We start from the raw sequence: 20,082 nt of genomic DNA on the forward strand, positions 1-20,082 counted from the left end.
AGAGGTGCCAGACCCGGACACGTTGTTAGCTCAAATTCTGCCAGATGCTACACATTTTACGGTGTTAAACTTATGTAGTGCATTTTTCAGTGTTCCACTTAGTACTGAGAGTCGAGGTTTATTTGGGTTTACATACAAGGGACAATTTTATGGGTATAAAAGATTGCCATGAGGGTTCAAACATAGTCCTCACATTTTCAATAAAGTATTAAAAGATGATCTGACAGGGATAGACCTGATGTTAAAAAGTACTGTTGTTCAATATGTGGATGATATCATTATCTGTTCACCAAATGAGGAAACATGTCACAAGGACTCAATTAAATTGCTACAAATACAGGCAGAGAAGGGGCATAAGGCTTCTCAGAAGAAGCTACAGTATTGTCAGGAGAAAGTGGTTTATTTGGGTCAGATAATAATGCAGAGTCACAGAGGCATTTCTGATAGTCAGTTGGAAGCGATTCGTAAGGCTCCTAAGCCTAGAACCGTCAGAGAGATGTTGACGTTTCATGTTATTGCTGGATATTCATCAGCATGGATAGAGGATTATGCTAGTTTAACAGGGCCTTTGAGAGCTATGATTTAAGATACTGGTAATGCTCAACTACATTGCAATCTTTCCTGGACACAGGATGGCCTTTTGGCATTTGAAACAATCAAACAGAGATTGCAAGAGGCTCCAGTGCTAGCGCTTCTGGATTACACTAAGAATTTCTTGTTGTATGTGTCCACTTCTACTGGGGGTAAATATGCATGTGCATATTCAGATGTAGAATTGGGATTACCGCTGTGCTACAGAGCAATGGTGGGAGTGTCTTTGATGTATGATAAGGCATCATCAGTCACTATGGCTTATCCAGTAACAATACTTACCCATCATAGTCTCAGAACTCTTTTGAATTATGGCAAATATACATTGACCATGCCTAGGCTTAAAGACTATCATAGACTCTTAGAGCAGGAAGATGTCACTCTAGTGAGATGTGCTATGGTGAATCCAGCAGAAAATTTGCCAACTCCAGAGGATGGTGAACCACATGATTGTGTTCAGGAAGCTGAGAAATACTCAAGACTTAGATCTGATTTAAAAGCCCTCCCATTGCGTGAGGCGGACTTGGAATATTGGACAGATGGTTCTTGTTACCGTGTAGGTGATAAATTGAGTGCTGGTTATGCTGTGGTAAGAGCTCAAGGAAAGGGATTTGTTGTAGAGAAAGCTTAAATAGTACCTCAGCCTGCATCTGCACAACTTGCTGAACTTGTAGGGTTAACTGAAGCGTGTGACAATATATACCGACTCTGCATGTGCACATAATGTGTGTCATTTGTTTGGATCAGTGTGGAGGAGCCGGGGGTTTAAGAAAACGAACTGTTTTCCAATACAACATCACGCTCAGATAATGAAATTGTTGCATGCTATGATGAAGCCTAAAGAAATAACAATAGCTAAATGTGCAGCACATAGAATGGATGTGTCAAGAGTCACCCAGGGGAATAAAGCGGCTGATGAAGCTGCTAAAGCAGTCACGGGTGCAGATAAATTGGGTAAAGTTCTTTTGGTTACTCATGAAGTAGACTTAGAAGACAAAATTATGCCCAGGGATGTGATTTTGATGCAGGAAACAGCCTCTGCAATGGACAAACAGTTGTGGCAAGATTGAGGTGCTACACAAGATTCTACTGGTCTTTGGAGAAATCATGAGGGGCTTGAATAGCGCCCCCAGACCTGTTGGGTTTGATGATTCAGGAAGCACATGGGTTAGCTCATGTTGCAAAGGGGGAAGTTAGAAGAAAGATCACAAAAGAGTGAATTTTGGGCACCATGTTTGCTTGAACAGATTGACTATGTTATAGGCAGGTACACTATCTGTTTGAAAAATAACGTTCGGAGAGGTGTGATGGTTCCTCCTGGTTATATTCCAACTCCGAGAAGTCCTATGCGAGAGTTAGTTGTAGACTTTGTTGACATGATAAAACCAGTTGAAGGTAAGAGATATATGCTTGTTGTTGTGGACAGGTTTTCACGATGGCCTGAAGCTTGTCCAACTAAGCGGAAGGATGCTCAGTCAGTTGCCAAGTTTTTGTGTAGAGAAGTCATAAGCAGGTGGGGACTTCCGGATCGGATATCCTCAGACAATGGAAAAGAGTTTGTGGATAAGACTGTGAAACTGATTTTACAAAAACTAGGAATTAAACGTCTTGTTGCTGTTTATCATCCACAAAGTCAAAGGATTTGTGAGAAAATAAATGGTGTTTTGAAAAATCGTATAGTGAAAATTTCTCAGCATACAGGTCTTAATTGGGTAACAGCACCTCCATTGGCATTAATGGTATGTCGTTCGAGTGAATTGTGGGATTTACATATGACAGCTCATGAGTTGCTTGCAGGGAGACGGATGCCAACACCTTGTTTGCGAACAAGTGGAAAGGGTCCAAGTTTGGCTCTGTTGGAGGATGAAATGCGAGCATATGTTACATATATGGCTAATTTCCATAAAAGAATATCTACATACAGTATGTCTCTGACAGGCAAAGAAAAGAGGAGGTACAGGAGAGGCTCGATGAGCAAAGGAGGAACACAGTGCAACCTGGAGACAAGGTGTTCGTGAAGGTATTTAGAAGGAAGTGGTATAACGAACGCCGTGAAGGGCCATTTGAAGTTGTTCGCAGTACGGGAACTGCGATCCAGGTTAAAGGGTCTCCAACTTGGTATCATTTATCACATTGTGTTAAAGCATCAACAGAGGAGGTGCAACGCTCGCAGAGCCGAGATGATGAAAGCTCAAGAGAGCCAGGAGAAATTGTGGGAGAACATGCAACAGGAGAGCTGCATGAAAATCTCCAGAGACAAAACCCGGAAGAGGAAACTGTTGAGGTTATGGACGATGTTGATGATTCTGTGCACACTGTTGATGCTGCCAGAGCTGACTCTGCAGTTAATGGACAGGAGAGAAGGTTTGATGAGATTGACTTTCAACATGTCCCGGAAACAGCTGAACCTGTTTCAGTGGAGTGTGAAACGTCAAAGGTTAAAAAGAGCTGTGAATCTGCCCCAGGAGGATCTGGAGATCCAGTTAGACAAAGGAGTCTGAGACCAGTTCGAAAAAGAGTCAGACCAAAACGCTATGGAGACTGTGATTAGAGTTAAGCTGGGAGAAGTAGCGCAACTTCCTTGTCAATGTGGGAGATGGAATATTGGTGGTAACAATTCTCCTAAGTGGAAGAATAGTCGCGGTGAAGAGATATTGTTGTCAGGACCTGAAGTAGATACGGTGCTTCGTAGTAAGAGGAAGTATCTTTTGTATAATGACATGAGGTGGTTTAAAATTGTGGGCGATTGTTCACTTGTCTTGAGAAATGTTACAGGGGAAGATCAAGGAGAGTATGGGTGTACTTATTTGGAGCCAGAGTTTAAATACATTCCAATTCAGAATTATTGGAAAGAGGGTTATGTAACTCGTAAGGTAACACTTAGGATAAGGGATTGGATGCCTATTGAGGTTTTCACAGTTGTTAAAGAGGCTCAGGAACAACTCACTACAGTAAGCACCCTGAGAGTGAATAAGACTCAGATGAAGTTTGTTACTTTGCCCTTAGAAACAAGTAAGAGTGTTAGTACATTGACGCAGGCGACTACTTTAGCAGCAATTTTGAAGGGGATTAATGTTACAACAGTGACAACGTCTTTGATGTCTAAAAACTTTATGAATGTGACGCAACCACCTAAGGAGACTTCTTTGATATTTAAGGAAGTAGTAAATGTAACCCAGAAACCTATGTTGAAGGTAGAGTCTAGTGTAAACAGTAGTAGTGAGACTTTTGAAATTGGAGAAAAGATGGTGGAAGAAAATAATGTTGATTCATTTGTGACAGCTCAGAGGATTATTCCAGATGTGGAAGAGGAGTTTTTTGATTTTGATAGGATGTCAGAAGAGATGATTATTAATCAAGCTCATGCCTTACAAAAGAGAGAAGCTACATGGAAGGTATATGGATTTGATTCTTCTGTGTTACAAATTACAGATATGTGGGCAGCTAGGAACTTATGGTTCCAGCAGTTGACTCATTCTGTAAGATCAGTCCAAAGATTGAATTGTCCATGTGTGGTTAAAGTTCCATCACCAGGCACATGGCCTTCGATTTTAGAGACAGTACCTCAACCTTTATCATCTATGTGTCAATCTTATGCTTTATCATGGCTGTTGTATCAGCAGCAATCAGCAACAGATATAGTGATGTCTTTGTCAAAAAATCTCTTTAGGCCTAGAAATAATTGTTCCTGGTTAGAGGGATTACCTTATATGAATTTGCTTGATCAACAGGAAAATATGTTAACAGCGATCCCGGATGGAATGGTTGTGACATCTGTGAGGGCCAACAGCTGTTTTTGTTCAAACAATACTTATGATGGACCTGGTATGTTTATGGGGTTATCAGACTGTAATGAGTATTTGATGACCTTGGATAGGTGTGAACGAAAGGCTAGGGATAAAAAGTATAAAGTGATGTTTTCGGTTCCAAATCAGAAACAATGGAGAACTGTGATGGTGAAGGATTAGCTTTTGCCTATAAATGTGACAATAGGAAATTTTAAAGATTTTTGGTGGATTTGTGGAGATAAGGCATACATATTTCTGACATATGGGTGGACAGATTGTTGTAACCTTGAAACTCCCATATGAGGTTTTTTCTATTCAGAAGGGAGATGTCCCTGATGAGGATCAACCTAATGTTCTTCCTGAAAGTAGGAAGAAGAGGGAGTTAGCAGAATTTCATAATTTGGAGGCCTACCATTGGAGAATCAGTCTAGGAGAAAAGTGGGGTATAGGATTGTTTCCATGGTATGGAGTGACATTTTTGGCGGATCACATTGATAATATTACGTACACTTTACAGGGGTTCGCTACTGAAACCATAAGAGGGTTTCAACATTTGTCAAATACTCAAAAGAGTCATAGATTGACATTGTTAAAGCATGATATGGCTCTCGACTATATTTTGGCCAAACAAGGTGGCCTATGTGTAGCTTTGAATCTAACAGGAGATGCTTGTTACACCGATAATTCTGATAATATGACTAGTGTCATAGATGCATTAAAACAAATAAGAGAGGCATTTGGCCCATCAGAAGGAGCTGGATGGTCTGCAAATGCTTGGTTGCAGAGCATATTAGGACCGGTGGGAGCAGTGTTGGTTCAAATTCTGGTGGCAGTACTTCTATCATTGTGTGTGATGTTTTGTTGTTGTACACTATTGTTGACCTTTGCGAAGGCAATGATATTGAGATGGGTTGGTGTTGTAATGCCTGGAGATCAATCTCAGATGCCGTTACTACAGGTGAATAGTACAGACGATGATGAGGAAGTGAAGTTAGAAGGAGAGTTGGTGGAGAAATATCCATATTGAACATTTAATTCTAGTATATTCTTAGCATTTATTTTTAATATTGAGTAGTTATTTAGGAGGTGTTTGTAGGGGGAAATGGAAAATGTGAATCATAATTTGACATAATACGATGTTATGAATTCTACATTATACTCTGTATTTGATGTTTTAATATGCATTTGTTGTTTTTGCAAAGATACTGGTTGCTGTTTTTTCTTTCCTTCCAGAAGGACAATTGGGGAAAGCTATTTTGAAGGGACTCAGAAGCTCAAAAATGGACAATTTCAATGGACTGAAGAACTCTGAACAAGGACACGGTGATGTTCAGATCCGATACATTATCGACACTACAGTGAAGAGTTAACGCTGCTGAGGAGCTGCAGTGTGATATATTCTTATGTTTTCACTTATTTATTTGTATGAGTATTACTTTTTTATAATGTTTTATTTGTATCAATTGTTTGTAGAATGATGTTTTTTGATATTGAGAAAATATATTGGGACCTCAGATTTTTTTTTCTTTTTAACGCCTAGGGAAATTGGGGACTAGGCAGGGAAAGGTCCATTGGAAGGTGCGACGGGACGACTGGCCTGAATTTGGACAGTGTTTTGATTTTATTTTCTGAGGTTTCCATATGTGTTTGCTTAAATTGTAGTCTACACAAATTGTTACAAATGATTAAAGTTTCTATTTTAATTGATTTGGAGTACTGTGAGTGGTCGCCTAGGCAGAGGGGCCGTGGGAGAATTTTCCTGTCTAGAGTGTTTGATGGAAATTTCAGGAAAGATGACTGTCAGACAAGTTTTTCGCTCTCACACTCCATAAAGATATTGTTAAAATTAAAAGTATGTTGTAGAAAACATATGTAGAAGGAATTGTTATCTTTATCATAAATGTATTCATGTATACTTTATTCTTTAGTTTTTCGAGACTCTGTGTAGTCTCGAAGGGGGGAAATATGTGGTGTCTTAGCTGATTTGTGAGTCAAGGATAGGAGTGTTTTAAGGAGGAGACTCTAGGTGTAAGGTCAGGTGCCAGAAGAGGGTGAGCACCCCCTCCGTTCCTGTCTCCAAAACATTCCTAAAGCTGACTTTAGTTTTACATAAAAGAATTTATGGTATCTTTTATCTTCATATAGAATGACCATCTTTGGACATAAATGTTGCCTCTGTGCCTCTATAGGTTATTAGGAATCAGCTATGTCATGAATATGTATCTAGAGGTTATTCAGCCTATAAATTGTATGATTTTGGGGAAAAACAGGAGAAGATCCTTTTTGGCTTTGGGTCCTCTCACAGGCTGTTTTGATGCTTGTTAAACGATGCTGTGCCTTCTTGTAATAAGCTTTTTTATATACAACTGAGCCGGTGTCTGCAGAGATTCCTTCATCATCATCACATCATCGCTACGGAAGAAACCACAGTCGCCATTATTGTTTACATTCAACTACAACCAGAGTTGACTACAGTTGTGTGTGACGTCATTCACAAGACTGTTGCGAGAGTACAGACCAAGCACCCTGACGCATTCATTGCAATATTTGGGGATTATAACCATGTCACTCTCACGTCTCACCTGTCTGGCTTCCCTCAGTATGTTGACTGTCCCACAAGGAAAAATAAGACACTGGATCTGTTGTATGCAAATGTCAAGGAGGCCTACACTGCTTCAGCTCTACCACCACTTAGTAGATCAGATCATAATCAGGTTTTTTGTCAGCCTTCCTACAAGACCTGTGTACTGAGGCAGGCTGCAACCCCCCACTCATTCAGGAACTGGACCCTGGAGGCCAGTGAGTCTCTAAAGGACTGTTTTGAGTGCACAGATTGGAATGTACTGTTTGAGTCACAGGAAAATGATAACAGCAAGGACCCTGACCTTGATAGAATGGTTGAATGTACCAAGGACTAAATTAACTTCTGTATGGACACTGTAATACCAGCAAGAACTGTACACTGCTTTCCAAACAACAAACCCTGGATCACCAGTAACATCAAGACCCTCCTCCCAGAAAAAGGGGGCTCTCAGGCCCAGATGGTGTGTGTCCAAGGCTGTTAAAGGACTGTGCAGCCCAGCTGGCTGAGCCTCTCCACAGGATCTTCAACTAAGTTTACAAACAGGGAGGGTCCCAGTCCTGTGGAAAACATCATGTCTTGTTCCGGTACTTAAAGTAGGACGACCGGCTGAAATAAAGGACTACAGACTGGTGGCCCTCACATCACATCATGAAGACCCTGGAGCGGCTGCTTCTCAACTTTCTGAGGCCACAGGTTGAACATGCACTAGACCCCCTACAGTTCGCCTACAAAGAACAAGTATATGATGCCGTCCTTTACATGCTCCACTGGGCCCATTCTTACTTGGCTGAGCCAGGTGGTTACATGAGGAAGTGATGGGGTTGAATCCCTGCTTCACGTCCTGGATTGTGGATTACCTGACAAGATGACCACAGTACTTCAGGCTGGGTAACTGTCTCTCCACAGGGGACTGTTCTGTTCTGGACTGTTCCAGCTTGTATATGGCCAATGCCAGTGTTTTATTTTTCAGCGGAACCTTTTTCAGCGCCAATACTTATTTCAGTGCCAATACAAATTTTTCCTTTTTCATTGTTTCCTTTTTCAGTTTAGTTTTTGTTTTCAATGTCAAATTTTATTTTCATTGCCAAAATTTAATGTCACTGTTCTAGCCCCATATGTAAGGACTATTTAACCAAGAATGTGAATGAAGGAGTGCTGCATCAGATGACCTGGCCTCTACAATCACCTGACCTCCAATTGAGATGCTTTGGGATGAGTTGGACTGCAGAGTGAAAGAAAAGCAGCCAAACAGTGCTCAACATTTATAGGAACTCCTTCAAGACTGTTGGAAAACCAATTCAGGGGACTACCTCATGAAGCTGGTCGAGAGAATGTCTAGAGTTTGCAAAGCTACTTTGAAGAATCTAAAATCTAAAACATTTTGTTTTGTTCACCCTTATTTTGTTCACTACATAATTCCATATGTGTTATTTCATAGTTTTGATGCCTTCAGCTTTGTCTACAATGTAGATAATAATAAAGAAAAAACATTGAATTAAAAGGTGTCCAAACTTCTGACTGGTACTGTACATTAGGTTCTGCAGAGAAGTGTTCTTCAGCGTATAATCTGCCACAGGGTTTCCCATTCATCACCAAGACTAAATTGTCCCACCACAGTTTCATAAAGAACCAAAAATGTATTTTCACTTCTCTTCATATCATTTAACATGATTTGTACCGTTGCTCCTCAGTAGAGCTATGTGCAGCACATTGATTCACAGAGCCCTTCCTTTCCCCTCGGGGTACACAGAGTTGCTGTGCGTGTGCTGGGACTTGGCTCACTGTCCCCTCACAATATGTAATCAACTCGCCACGAATAGAATCTAATTCAGTGTGAAACACAGCAATCGGCCAAGGTGCCAGCCTGCCTTACTTTGAAAGGGAATGGGAGATGGCACTCTGATTGGTTTATTGCACATAATGCCCAAAATACATGTATAATTAAGTGACTGGTCACACCCTAATTGGTCTTGCATCATGCACTTTAGACCATGGGCTTTGGACTGTTAATTTAGAACCTGAAGACCGTTTCTTCTCACCTCCAGTCATCTTTGGAAAGATTCGAGAGGATGTTCATTTCATCATCCTGTAGTAAGCGATATACAGCGCTGACATGGTGGTTCTCCAGAACAGCACGGTCATTGTACAACATGGCTGTGTCTGACCTGCAAATCCCACACAGATACATTCATCATAAGGCATAAGGAAGTAGTAGTAGTAGTAGTAGTAGTAGTAGTAGTATTATTATTAATAATAATAATAATAATATTAATAATGATAATGTACAAAAACTTTTCAGCGATGCAAAAATATATTATAAAGATATCAAACACCCTCCAGTTTCAGCATTTTTGTAAACTTGTTTTATTTACCTAATGGTTGTGCAAAAAGTATTTTCCCTCCATATGTCTTAACTTTCTAATTACAGAGGTTTATTCTTTGCTGTCCTTAATGTCCTCAGTAACTGCAATGACTTAAATGATACAAATTATGCTGAGAGGAAAATACCTGGTCTGAATATGGAAGTTATTGGTGGTCCCTGTATGTTCATAGTCATGGATGGCAGCTGCAAAGAATATGGCAAAGATCTCCAACTCTGTTAGCCAATGCTGAGAGAGAGACAGACAAATAGAGAAGGAGAGAGTGAGAGTGAGAGAGAGAGAAAGAGAGAGAGAGAGAGAGAGAGAGAAAAATGGGTCACCAAGGGTTACCAAAGATAAAGTACATATTGAAATTTAATTCAAGTTTTAAATTTATCAACAGTTCAAATCGAGGATTTTGTCTTGCTTTACTGAGTGAAGAGGTTCTCCAATGATTTAGTGTTGAACTTCCAAAAAAGCAGAGGGACTCACTAAAGACAAATTAAAATAATTATCAAAATCTGTGCAGCAGAATCAGGAAATTATGCATAACTATAGCACTGCACAGCTTTTTTTGTTTTTAAAGAAGTATGAATGAAAAGTAAAGCCCTTGTAATATTATCTGACAAGTTGTAGTTATCTGTCACATGCAGCATCAATTTCTTATTAAAAATGCACAAAAGACAGTTCAAACTAAATATTTTCACTCGATTAGGATTTGTGTTCCAATGTGATTTTAAGCTCTAAAGCTTTGAACTGAATGATGACTCACTCTCCATCTAACATCACAAATAAATTAACTCTCAACATGAATTAACCACGATATCAACAATTGTAGGGTTTAATACCATCCTTACCTTTCAGTACATTATCTTCATTGCTGGTTGCTGATGCCATTTGTATAAATCCATGGTTTAAGCCCCAATCAAATCCTGTAGAAGTCTTATTACTCATCCATGAAGTCTGCTAGCATAGCATTCATGAATGCACAGCGCCAGATCCAGAACACTGTTCACTCATTGCCATAGCCCAGAGGCACGATGGGAATAACACTACTGCACATATCCAGTGGGCCGCATGACAACGCAGAAGTAACCTGGAAGCCAGAAACTTTTTCGGCATATGTGCCAGGTGCTCGAGCAATTCATACAGAACTGACTGGGCGCCATTTTAAGATCCAGCATCTTGTTCTAATAATACATCCATGTCTCTTAAGTTCAAGCTGAGATAACTCTGATGACATCACTAGCACCTCATCAGGATGGAGGAATCCTTGTCTGTCTGTCTTGCTGTATATCAATTTTCTCAACAACTGCTTATCCGATTGACCGCAAACTTTGTGGGTGTATTGCTGAAGACCCAAGGGAATGCAGTATTAACTGTGAAGTTTTTTGGATGAGTGGTTCTTAAAAATGTTTAAATATCTCTTTCTACATGTTACTTGACATGTAAATCTTTCTTAAAACTCTCCAAAATTATGAAAACAAAGTTGAAGTACTCACTGAGGCTCTACGCATTTTTTCACTTCTGAAAAATGTTTTTCCAGTTTGCATTTTGCATTGATATTAACCCAACACCAGACTTACCACAATGCCAGTCTTGAGAAGCAGGTAATGGATAGTCTGTGTCACATCAGCAGCATGCATCAGGTTGTGGTATGGGTTCTTGTGTTTACTGTAGCCCACCTCCAACGAGTCCACAAATGATATGAGAGCAGAAATAGGGACCTGAAATAGAGGTAACAACAAAGTAGCATGATGACAAACATTACCTTTTCTGAGCCCAGTAGTGAGATTTAATATTTCATTGTCAGACTAACAATAGAGAGATGGAAGTATCAAACTTGATGCAGCCGAACCATACATACCTTTTTTATCCCATGCATTATCCACAATGCAACTCATCCACAGTTGGTTGGCAGTTTAGGTGTGTGTGACATCCTGCCTGGACTCTGTGTAGTTATTACCTGTTTTATTTTGAAATTACATACTGTATCTTATGTGTCTGTTGTTTTACTTACTGCCTTCATGTTATACCCCCCGGTTTTCTTTCAACTGTGTCTCAGTCAATTAGTCTGTGTATACAATGCATTCAGAAAGTTTTCAAACCCCTTCAATTCTTCCACATTTTGTTATGTTGCAGGTTTATGCCAAAATACAAACATTTTCCCTCATCAATCAACAGTCAATATCCCACAAGCACAGAGTTAAAACATAATTTTAGAATTTTTTGCAAATGTACACGAGTATTCTATGGAAGCATATTGCTGCCACACCAGAAAAAGAAAATAGTATCAGTATCACATTAAAGAGTGATATCTACAAACTCATAATTGAATGAGGAATCGGTGTACAGAGAATAAATTGAGGAATACGGCTACTTTACAGGATTTGATCAAGTTCTACTTCATGCTTGTGTTGTGACATGGCAATGTTCTGCTGTTTTTGAGATTTTGGTAAAGTTGGAAAGATATTCACAGATTCAAACTTCCTAGTTCAATAACTGATAACTGAAACGTTGTTATGACACAACACTTCTTTCCTGCCATCATTGGATAGATAGGTAATGAGCTACAACCCATTGGTTTGAGCTCAAAATTCTGTTCCTGATCTCAAAATTCTGTTCTTGATCTCACAATTCTGTTCTCAAAATGTTGAAAACCTGACTGTAAAATTCAGACCTTTTTAACAACCTTTTTTATGGAAGCCTATAGGGGACTATATTCAAATGATAACATCATAATTCCACAATACCATTTTAATTTTCCACATATGTTTGTTTAAACTTGTGTGTTATTTGAGTAAAAATTTAAATGAAAATGCAATAAACCAATTGGCTTTTTCATTTTCACTTACTTGCATGGGCATTCTAGGACCATATTAAAATCAAGATAGAAAAGCTGTTTTACATTTCATTTTTAAACTCATACCCAGCTGCACAATGGACGATATTCAAAGGTTAATTCAAATTTGGAAATTAAAATGCAATATCAACAATGTAACCCAATTTTACATATAGGCAAGCAATATTCAGGTCACAATGAAAATCAAAATGCATTCTTTTAACAATTTGAAAATGAAAACAGCATTTCAAAGTCTTAATCTGCTGTACATTGGACAATAATTAAATTAATTTTGCAAAACATATATTGAATTTTCATTTACATGTCACCACGCTCATTTGGCATGAAAGTGAAAATGAAATGAAAATGCAATCTGGCATATCTCTCATCAAAGCAGGTCTTGAGTTAAGATGTCACTTCCTTGTCACTGTCTGTCCCCAAGGCAAGGGCTAATGGCTGGTTGTGCAGCGAATGCACTTCGCCACAGCTTTTGTTGTTTTCTACCAAGTACTACACTAAAACTTGCGGGACGATGTTTCCCTCACTTTATTACAAACTTTGGGGATAAAACTATGTGAATGGAGCAGAGGAGACAGAACCAGACCCTGGGACATCGATAATAAATGCACTGTGATTTACAGGTAAGTGAGTTAACTCTTAAGTCACATCTGTGTTTGTGGTCTTGTTTTGTGCATGACATTATAGCATTTGCATTTAGTTTTCCAGCCCAAAAGCATAGCTAACTGTTGACATAGCCAGTGTTGAGGTCATTACTCAAAGAAAGAAATGTATTTAATATTACTCATTACCCCAAGAAAAGTAACTAGTTTCATTACTTATTATATTACTTTTGCAGCACATCACGGGGACCTGGATGTTTGAATAGTCAGTTCTTTAATTGAATGCAAATAAGGAGCAATGAATGACAATTAAAAAAATTCAGCTGTAGTCAAGAATCTCAACAGCCTTCTTCCTCATGGTGAAAACTAAAAACCAGCTGCAAATGACAATTACTACATGAACCATGTTTATGTATGTTGTTGACATAAACTACCATGTTCTAAACAGACATGGCAAAATGATGTTCAAAATGAAATCGAAAATGAAAAATAAAATGGCAAACTTAAAAACTAATCAGTCAAGCACAATGCATTATGGGCCATGAGGGCCCTCGCTACATAACGTTGGTGAAAACGAGCCCAAGGAGCACTTCACAGAAAAATATAGCAATAACAAGTCAACACATGCAGCAGGCTATAACTGGCTCAAAATAAAAGTATGATTAAAACTTTAATTTGAAACGTTTATCATTAGAATATCTGTTCCTACTTTGAGGTAATGTTGGCCTAACTTCAAAGTGAAAGTGAATCTCTTACGATATAACATAAAAGAGGTTGATGGCCTTCATAAAGAAATAAACACAAACACACAAATATGATGAATAACAAATATGAATTGCTTCAAAATAATATATCAATAAATGAAATAATATAAGAGACTGGCATTCCTAACACCAGATGATGATGACAGACTTAAAAGAAAAAAACACATGTATGGTATATGAACTGCATTTAACTGGGCCAAACACTTCAACTAACTCGAGTCTATAGCTCACCAGATTAGTCCAGCTTAATTGACTTATTTATCAGCAAAGCAGTTGTTATGCCTCATGAGCAGGAGTCTCTCAAAATGATTTCTAGACAACCTGTTGTTACTTGGATTGAAAGAATGAACAGATTCACTTCACTTTAACAGCATGTGCTTTGCACCATTTATTTAAAACAGTGCAACAGTTAAAACAGCGTAACAGCTCTAAGGTGCAGGCAACTTTGAAAAATTTCTGGATAATTATAATTTGGAAAAAACGATTTGCACATATCATTTTTATATACAGTCTATGGCACATATACAATATGTGCTTTGCACCATTTTTCTCTATTCTCTATAGAAGTATGTGCAATGTAAAAGACAACTGTAAACAACACTGCAATACCATAGCATCGTTTAAGTGTTTCCTTCTGTAACAGATGTACATGTACTAACAGAAGTTGAACTGAATAGAGCTATACCACCGCTACCGTGTAGCAGTAGAGCTGCCCAACAACTGCCCTCCAGTAAGTTCTTTTTACCTGGTTGAGACTTTTATTTTGAAGTTGAAGATCAAAAAAGTAAACTGGTGTTTGTGTGTGTCTGTCAATGTGCGTGTGTGTTGTTGTGTGTGGCAGTAGAGCTGTCTGCCAAAGAGCCTCCAAAAAGCTTGTGTTACCAGGTTGAGACATTTATACAATTAATATCCATATGGTGGAGTTTGTGTGTCTATCAATGTAAATGTGTTCATGGTGTTGGGAAGTGCGTTAGCTTAACCTTCAAACAGCCCTCTGAAGTTGTCACAACCTGCCAAAATTACCTCACAATAATGGTTTTTAAAGAAAATTGTCCTCACAATTATAGAAAGACATGAACACACCTGCAAAGAACCACACATCAACACGCACACACAAGTACACACAAACACACTGTGTTGATTCATCTTAGAGTTGCTCTCATACCTGAGTTAAAAGGCTAAGAATTAATGAGTTTAATAAGCCAATCAGAATCAGCTTTGCCCATTTCTGCCCAGTAACACCCGCTCCTGAATTTGTATTGTAGTCAATGGGAGAGGTGGAGGGTACTCCCATCACTTCCTCAAAAACTGTAAAATATATCAAAATGACACCAAAACTGGGTAATACTGGACAAAAAAAATCTCTACATTTTTTATATAAAAATTGTCAAGTTAGATTGGAAATTGTGGGATTTAAAAGAGATTGTCTAACTTTTTATGAGGAAAATTTTCAAGGATGGCAGTTAGAGTGCGCAATTAGTTCGGGTTAGCGAGTGTAACTGTGCCTAAAGACAGCAGACATCGCTGAAGATGTAATAAATATCACAATCTTCCTCAAGGTGTATCTGAGATATCATGCCCACAAGAATGGGACAGACAGACGTACATACGTATGGACGTACAGGCAAACAGACAAACCAGAAACAATATGCCAAAGTGAAAGTCAGCGCAGCCATTACAGCATGATGTTAATGACTGGCTATCTGACTCCCACAGTAAATGTAAACATTTCACATCATCTTACATTTGTGAACACCCTGAGATGCAGAGGAGATTACAGTAATAATAAACAAGCAATGCTAGCATACAGCTGTGTGTCAGCTACAACCGTTAGCTTCCATTTTGCCTGTCAACCAGATCAATTAACTAGCACCAGCTATTTGCTGTAGTTAGCTGACGTTTAATTATGCTTTTGGGAAAACTAAACACAAATGCTATAATGTCAAGCACACAATAAGTCCACAAACACAGATGGGACTTCAGAATTAACTCACTTACTTGTAAATCACCATGCGTTTATTATCAAAGTCCTGAGGTCTGGTTCTGTCTCCTCTGCTCAGTTCACATAGTTTTATCCCCAAGGTGTGTAATGTAGCATACATGATATTTGATTGTTTCTTAAATAGGACAAGTAACACCAAAAGGAGTGATTATCACTAAGGTGTGAATCCTGGCCTCTCTGTGCCATGCATGAACACACACACACGCACACACACTAACCTCGCTTCCTTCCTCTGTCCCTCTCTAGATAAGAGTTATAAACTACAACCCACATTCCAATCCTGAGCAGTGACCAGCAGAACACTCTTCACAGACACAGATCTGAGGAAGACAATATAATTATATATCTAACTGTTCTGTAACTCATGAGATGTTTCTATGTAATAGGTCAATCCCAAACGTCTATCCTATAGAATGTTTGAAATGTAACATGTATACTTTAAGACAATGTCATTCATGTGACCACTGTCAGCATCCTTCACACAAGGTAACATACCTACATGACATCCAGAATGTCCATATTATTATTATTACAGTCAAACAACTGATGTGTAATCCATATTTAGAGACTATTAGCTTCAGGAAATATTTATGATGTTGTTTGATCAATTAGCCACTTGTAGTATGATTAATTCCAGGTTTGAAGGATGTAATATGAAATCAACACTTGTATTATTACTGTCTGTCTTTATTAGTGCCATTAGGTTTATATGTTATTTCATTTAATGTTTTATGATCATTGTGGAAGACGGATGTGTGAGTTTATAGGTAAACTCTAGAATTAAACTACTCAAAAGTTCAGTGGAAAATTACTGTTCTCCAAGTTGAAACACAGGAGAAGACAGGTAATGCCCCTGAAACGTGCGCTAGCCCCCAGGGGATAAACAGTTGTGATCAATTCATACTTTAAAAAAAACTTTGCTCAAAGCTCAAAGTCCAGGCTCAAAGCCCAGCTCAATGGCTTTTTGTAGCTCTGTAGCTAGGAGTTCCAAACTCTTAGCCATGGCTCTTAGCCATTTTTGCACTTTTTCAGCATCCTTTATTCTTTCTTTGCCACATGCACCAAGTAACATTCTTTTTGTCTACATGCGCGATCTTTTATTTTTCTAAGCCAAGTCAAGACCAACTAAACCAAAACAACAGAAGTGTCTCAGAGTAATTTTGTAACTTTTAATTATTATCAAGTTTTCCTTTTTGAAGATTTTTGACAGTTTAGAGTTATCTGGTCAATGCCAGTCTCCTCTAAAGTTATCCCGCCAAATAAAGTGCCTTAGAGTTTTCTTTCGCATTAACCCGCAAGAGACACAAGCACATAACACATCTGCCTACGACCGCCTGCAGAGAAGCCTACCAGAAATCAAGAGTGCCTGAGAAAGAAAGTCCCCTGGCAAACTACACTAGAGCTGAACTGCTGAGACACCAGCAGAATCTGTCACCGTGATAAAGGGGCAAAGCCTCCAGGAGAATCCACCTAGATCCCGCGTCTCCAGGGTTACCACCGCAACCACAGCCAGCTGGGTTGCATTCAAGGGTTTCCAGCTACAGCACAACTCACAACAGGCCGGTCTTAACACTCTACTCATGACTGAGTTGATGTCAAAATATAGTAATATTTAATTGCCAAATCTCATTCGTAGACGTAGTATCATTAGCTGTATAGCCATAGTGTATAGCCATAACATATTCTCTCCCAACATTGCCAACTCATCACACAGCTCATTTCATTATTACTTTCATCTTTATGATTATTACACCTTGCATTTACTCTGTAGATAGTAGTTTGGTTAATAAACTCCTTTATTTACAACCAGTTGTTGTCCTGTTGTGTTCTTTTGATTTAGGGACTGGAGATCTATTGAATCAAGAAGTCATGGCTTCTGATATGAGATTGATAAATTTATCTATGAGGTAATTCATGTATGTCCTCCCAGAGGACTGGTGTCCCTTTCAACGAGAGCAAATTCTAACTTATGGTGTTAATGCTATAGTAATAAAGTGAGTGAAGTAACGTCGGGCAAGTTTCAGTGTACTACTTGATAGAAAACAGCATTCACTGCTCGACAAGCCATTAGCCACTGTCATGGTGACAGGCAAACAGTGACAAGGCAGTGACATCCTAACTCAAGACCCGCCTTGATAAGAGGTCTGACAGATTCCATTTTCATTTTCATGTTGACCCCAAAGTAGTGTGGTGACATGTAAATGAAATTCAATAGACTGGGGGTGCTTTTTTGCATATTGCATTTGAATATTGTCCACTGTAGAGCAGCTTAAGATTTTGAAAATGAAATGTCAAATTCCATATTCATTTTCAGATTGTTATTACATTGCATTTTCATTTTCATTTTGACCCCAAAAAGCATGGTGACATGTAAATGAAAATTCTATGGATGTTTTGCAAATTGCATGTAAATATTATCCAATATAGACCAGGTTAAGACTTTGAAAATGAAATGTCAAATGCCGTTTTCATTTCCATTTTCAAATTGTTAACAAAACTGCATTTTCATTTTAATTGTGACCTGAATATCACCTTGCTGACATGTAAAATAAAGTAAAAAAAAATTTGAAAATGAAATGTCAAACAGCTTTTCTGTTTTCATTTTAATATGGTCCTAGAATGCCTATGCAAGTATGTGAATGTGAAAATGCTAATTGGTTCATTGCATTTTTATTTTTCAATTTTTACTGAAATAACACATACATATGTGGAAAATTAAAATGCTATTGTGGAATTACATTATCATTTGAATATGGTCCCCTATAGGCTTCCATATATATTTTATGTTCCCCGAGTGCAAATGCAAAAGAGGCCAAGGATGAACTTTGTAATGCCATCAGCCAGCTGCAGACAGCCCACCCTAATGCATTCTTCATTGTTGTGGGGGATTTTAACAAGGCAAGTTTAAAGGCTGTCTGACCTCAATTCTATCAGCATGTGAAATTTGCAGGGGAATAATACACTCGACCTGGTGTACACAAACATCAAAAATGCATACAGAGCTGCTCTCTTAGCCCACACTGGCAACTCTGACCACTTGACTGTCATGCTGACGCCTGCATACAAGCCCCAGGTGAAACAAGAGCCCCCAGCAGTGAAGGAGATCAGAGTTTGGCCACAGGTAATTCCAGCACTGCACGGATGCTTTGAATGCACTCTGTGGCACATGTTTATGGATGCAACTACTTGCCATACTTTAGCTTTAGCTACTACAGTTTGTGATGGGATTCATAAACACATGCATAGATGATATGACTGTTGTCAAAACCATTAATATACGTGCCAACAACAAGCCTACGCAGTACTTCTGGGAGGGATTCCAGACTGGCTACAAGCCCATGGTATGGGCAGGATATGATGACCCCTTCTTCCTTAATGCTTTTTACTCTCAAGTTCGAGAACACCAACAGGAGGGGGTACAAAAACTCCTACAATCACCAGCACACCACAGCCATCATCAAGGAGGCCCAACAGCACCTCCACCTCCTCTGCAGACTGAGGAACGTAGGCCTCTCCACTCCATTAAGTGTTGAGGTACAACCAGAGGTCATCCCTTGGTTGTAACACTTCATTTGGAAAAATGTGCTTTTACATAATATTAGGTTATTTTTTATTAGGAATACTATTCAATAACTTCTCTTTTATACACTTGAGTATATTATAACAAGAAAAGTTTGTTGTTATAACGTGATAAGTTTGTATGTTGTAATAATGTGAAAATATATTGTCATAACGTGAAAAACATCTTGTTATAACAATTAACTTTTAAGGTTATAATGTGAAACTGACCCCATTTTCTTGGTGTGGCAGCAATATGCTTCTGTAGTATTCAGACCCTTTGCTATGATACTTGAAATTTAGCTCAGGTGCATCTTGCTGTCCACCTGTGGTAAATTCAATTGATTGGACATGATTTGGAAAGGCACACACCTGTCGATATAAGATCTCAGAGATGACAGTGTATATCAGAGCAAAAACCAAGACATCAGGAGGGAGGAAGTGCCTGCAGAACCAAAAGAATTTTGCTGCACTGAAGGTTCCCTGGAGCACATTGACCTCCATAATTCTTAAATGGAAGAGGTGTGCAACCACAACCAACCACAGCTGGTACTGGCCAGGCCAAGCTGAGCAATTGGAGGAGAAGAGCCTTGATAACAGAGGTGACCAGGAACCAAATGGTCACTCTGGCTAAGCTCCAGAGATCCTGTGTGGAGATGGGAGAATCCTTTTTTTTTTTTAAATAAAATTGCAATAATTTTCTAAAATTCTTTTTCATCATCATTGGGTCAAAATGTTTCCTCCACCCCAAAATGATGATGGCAGCAGCTCAAGCTGCATCTGTGAGATTGTTACATATGTGAGCACAGTCCCAGAACATGCATGCATCACACTCTCAGTGAATGAATGATAATCACTCACATAGGGCCAGTAAAAATACATGGATTTTTTGATCTCTGTCTTTAAACAGTTTGGAAAATTCCAGCAGAGTACTTTAGAAGCTTCTCATAGGCTATTGACACAATCTGAGTTA

General features: G+C 38.8%; 1 protein-coding gene across 1 annotated transcript in view; it reads right to left on the reverse strand.

Moving 5' to 3' along the window:
- LOC111239302 (calcium/calmodulin-dependent 3',5'-cyclic nucleotide phosphodiesterase 1C-like) overlaps nucleotides 1-20,082 on the reverse strand; it is a 207,309-nt gene that overhangs the window by 111,421 nt on the left and 75,806 nt on the right. The window contains exons 8-10 of the mRNA XM_022769149.1: nucleotides 10,910-11,050; nucleotides 9,472-9,572; nucleotides 9,003-9,128 (exon numbers count right to left, since the gene is read on the reverse strand). Of these exons, the coding sequence (XP_022624870.1) occupies nucleotides 9,003-9,128; nucleotides 9,472-9,572; nucleotides 10,910-11,050 (368 nt within the window). The remainder of the gene's footprint in view (nucleotides 1-9,002; nucleotides 9,129-9,471; nucleotides 9,573-10,909; nucleotides 11,051-20,082) is intronic.

The sequence above is a fragment of the Seriola dumerili genome, unplaced genomic scaffold (assembly GCF_002260705.1).
Source record: "Seriola dumerili isolate Sdu_G_001 unplaced genomic scaffold, Sdu_1.0 BDQW01002262.1, whole genome shotgun sequence".
NCBI lineage: Eukaryota > Metazoa > Chordata > Actinopteri > Carangiformes > Carangidae > Seriola > Seriola dumerili.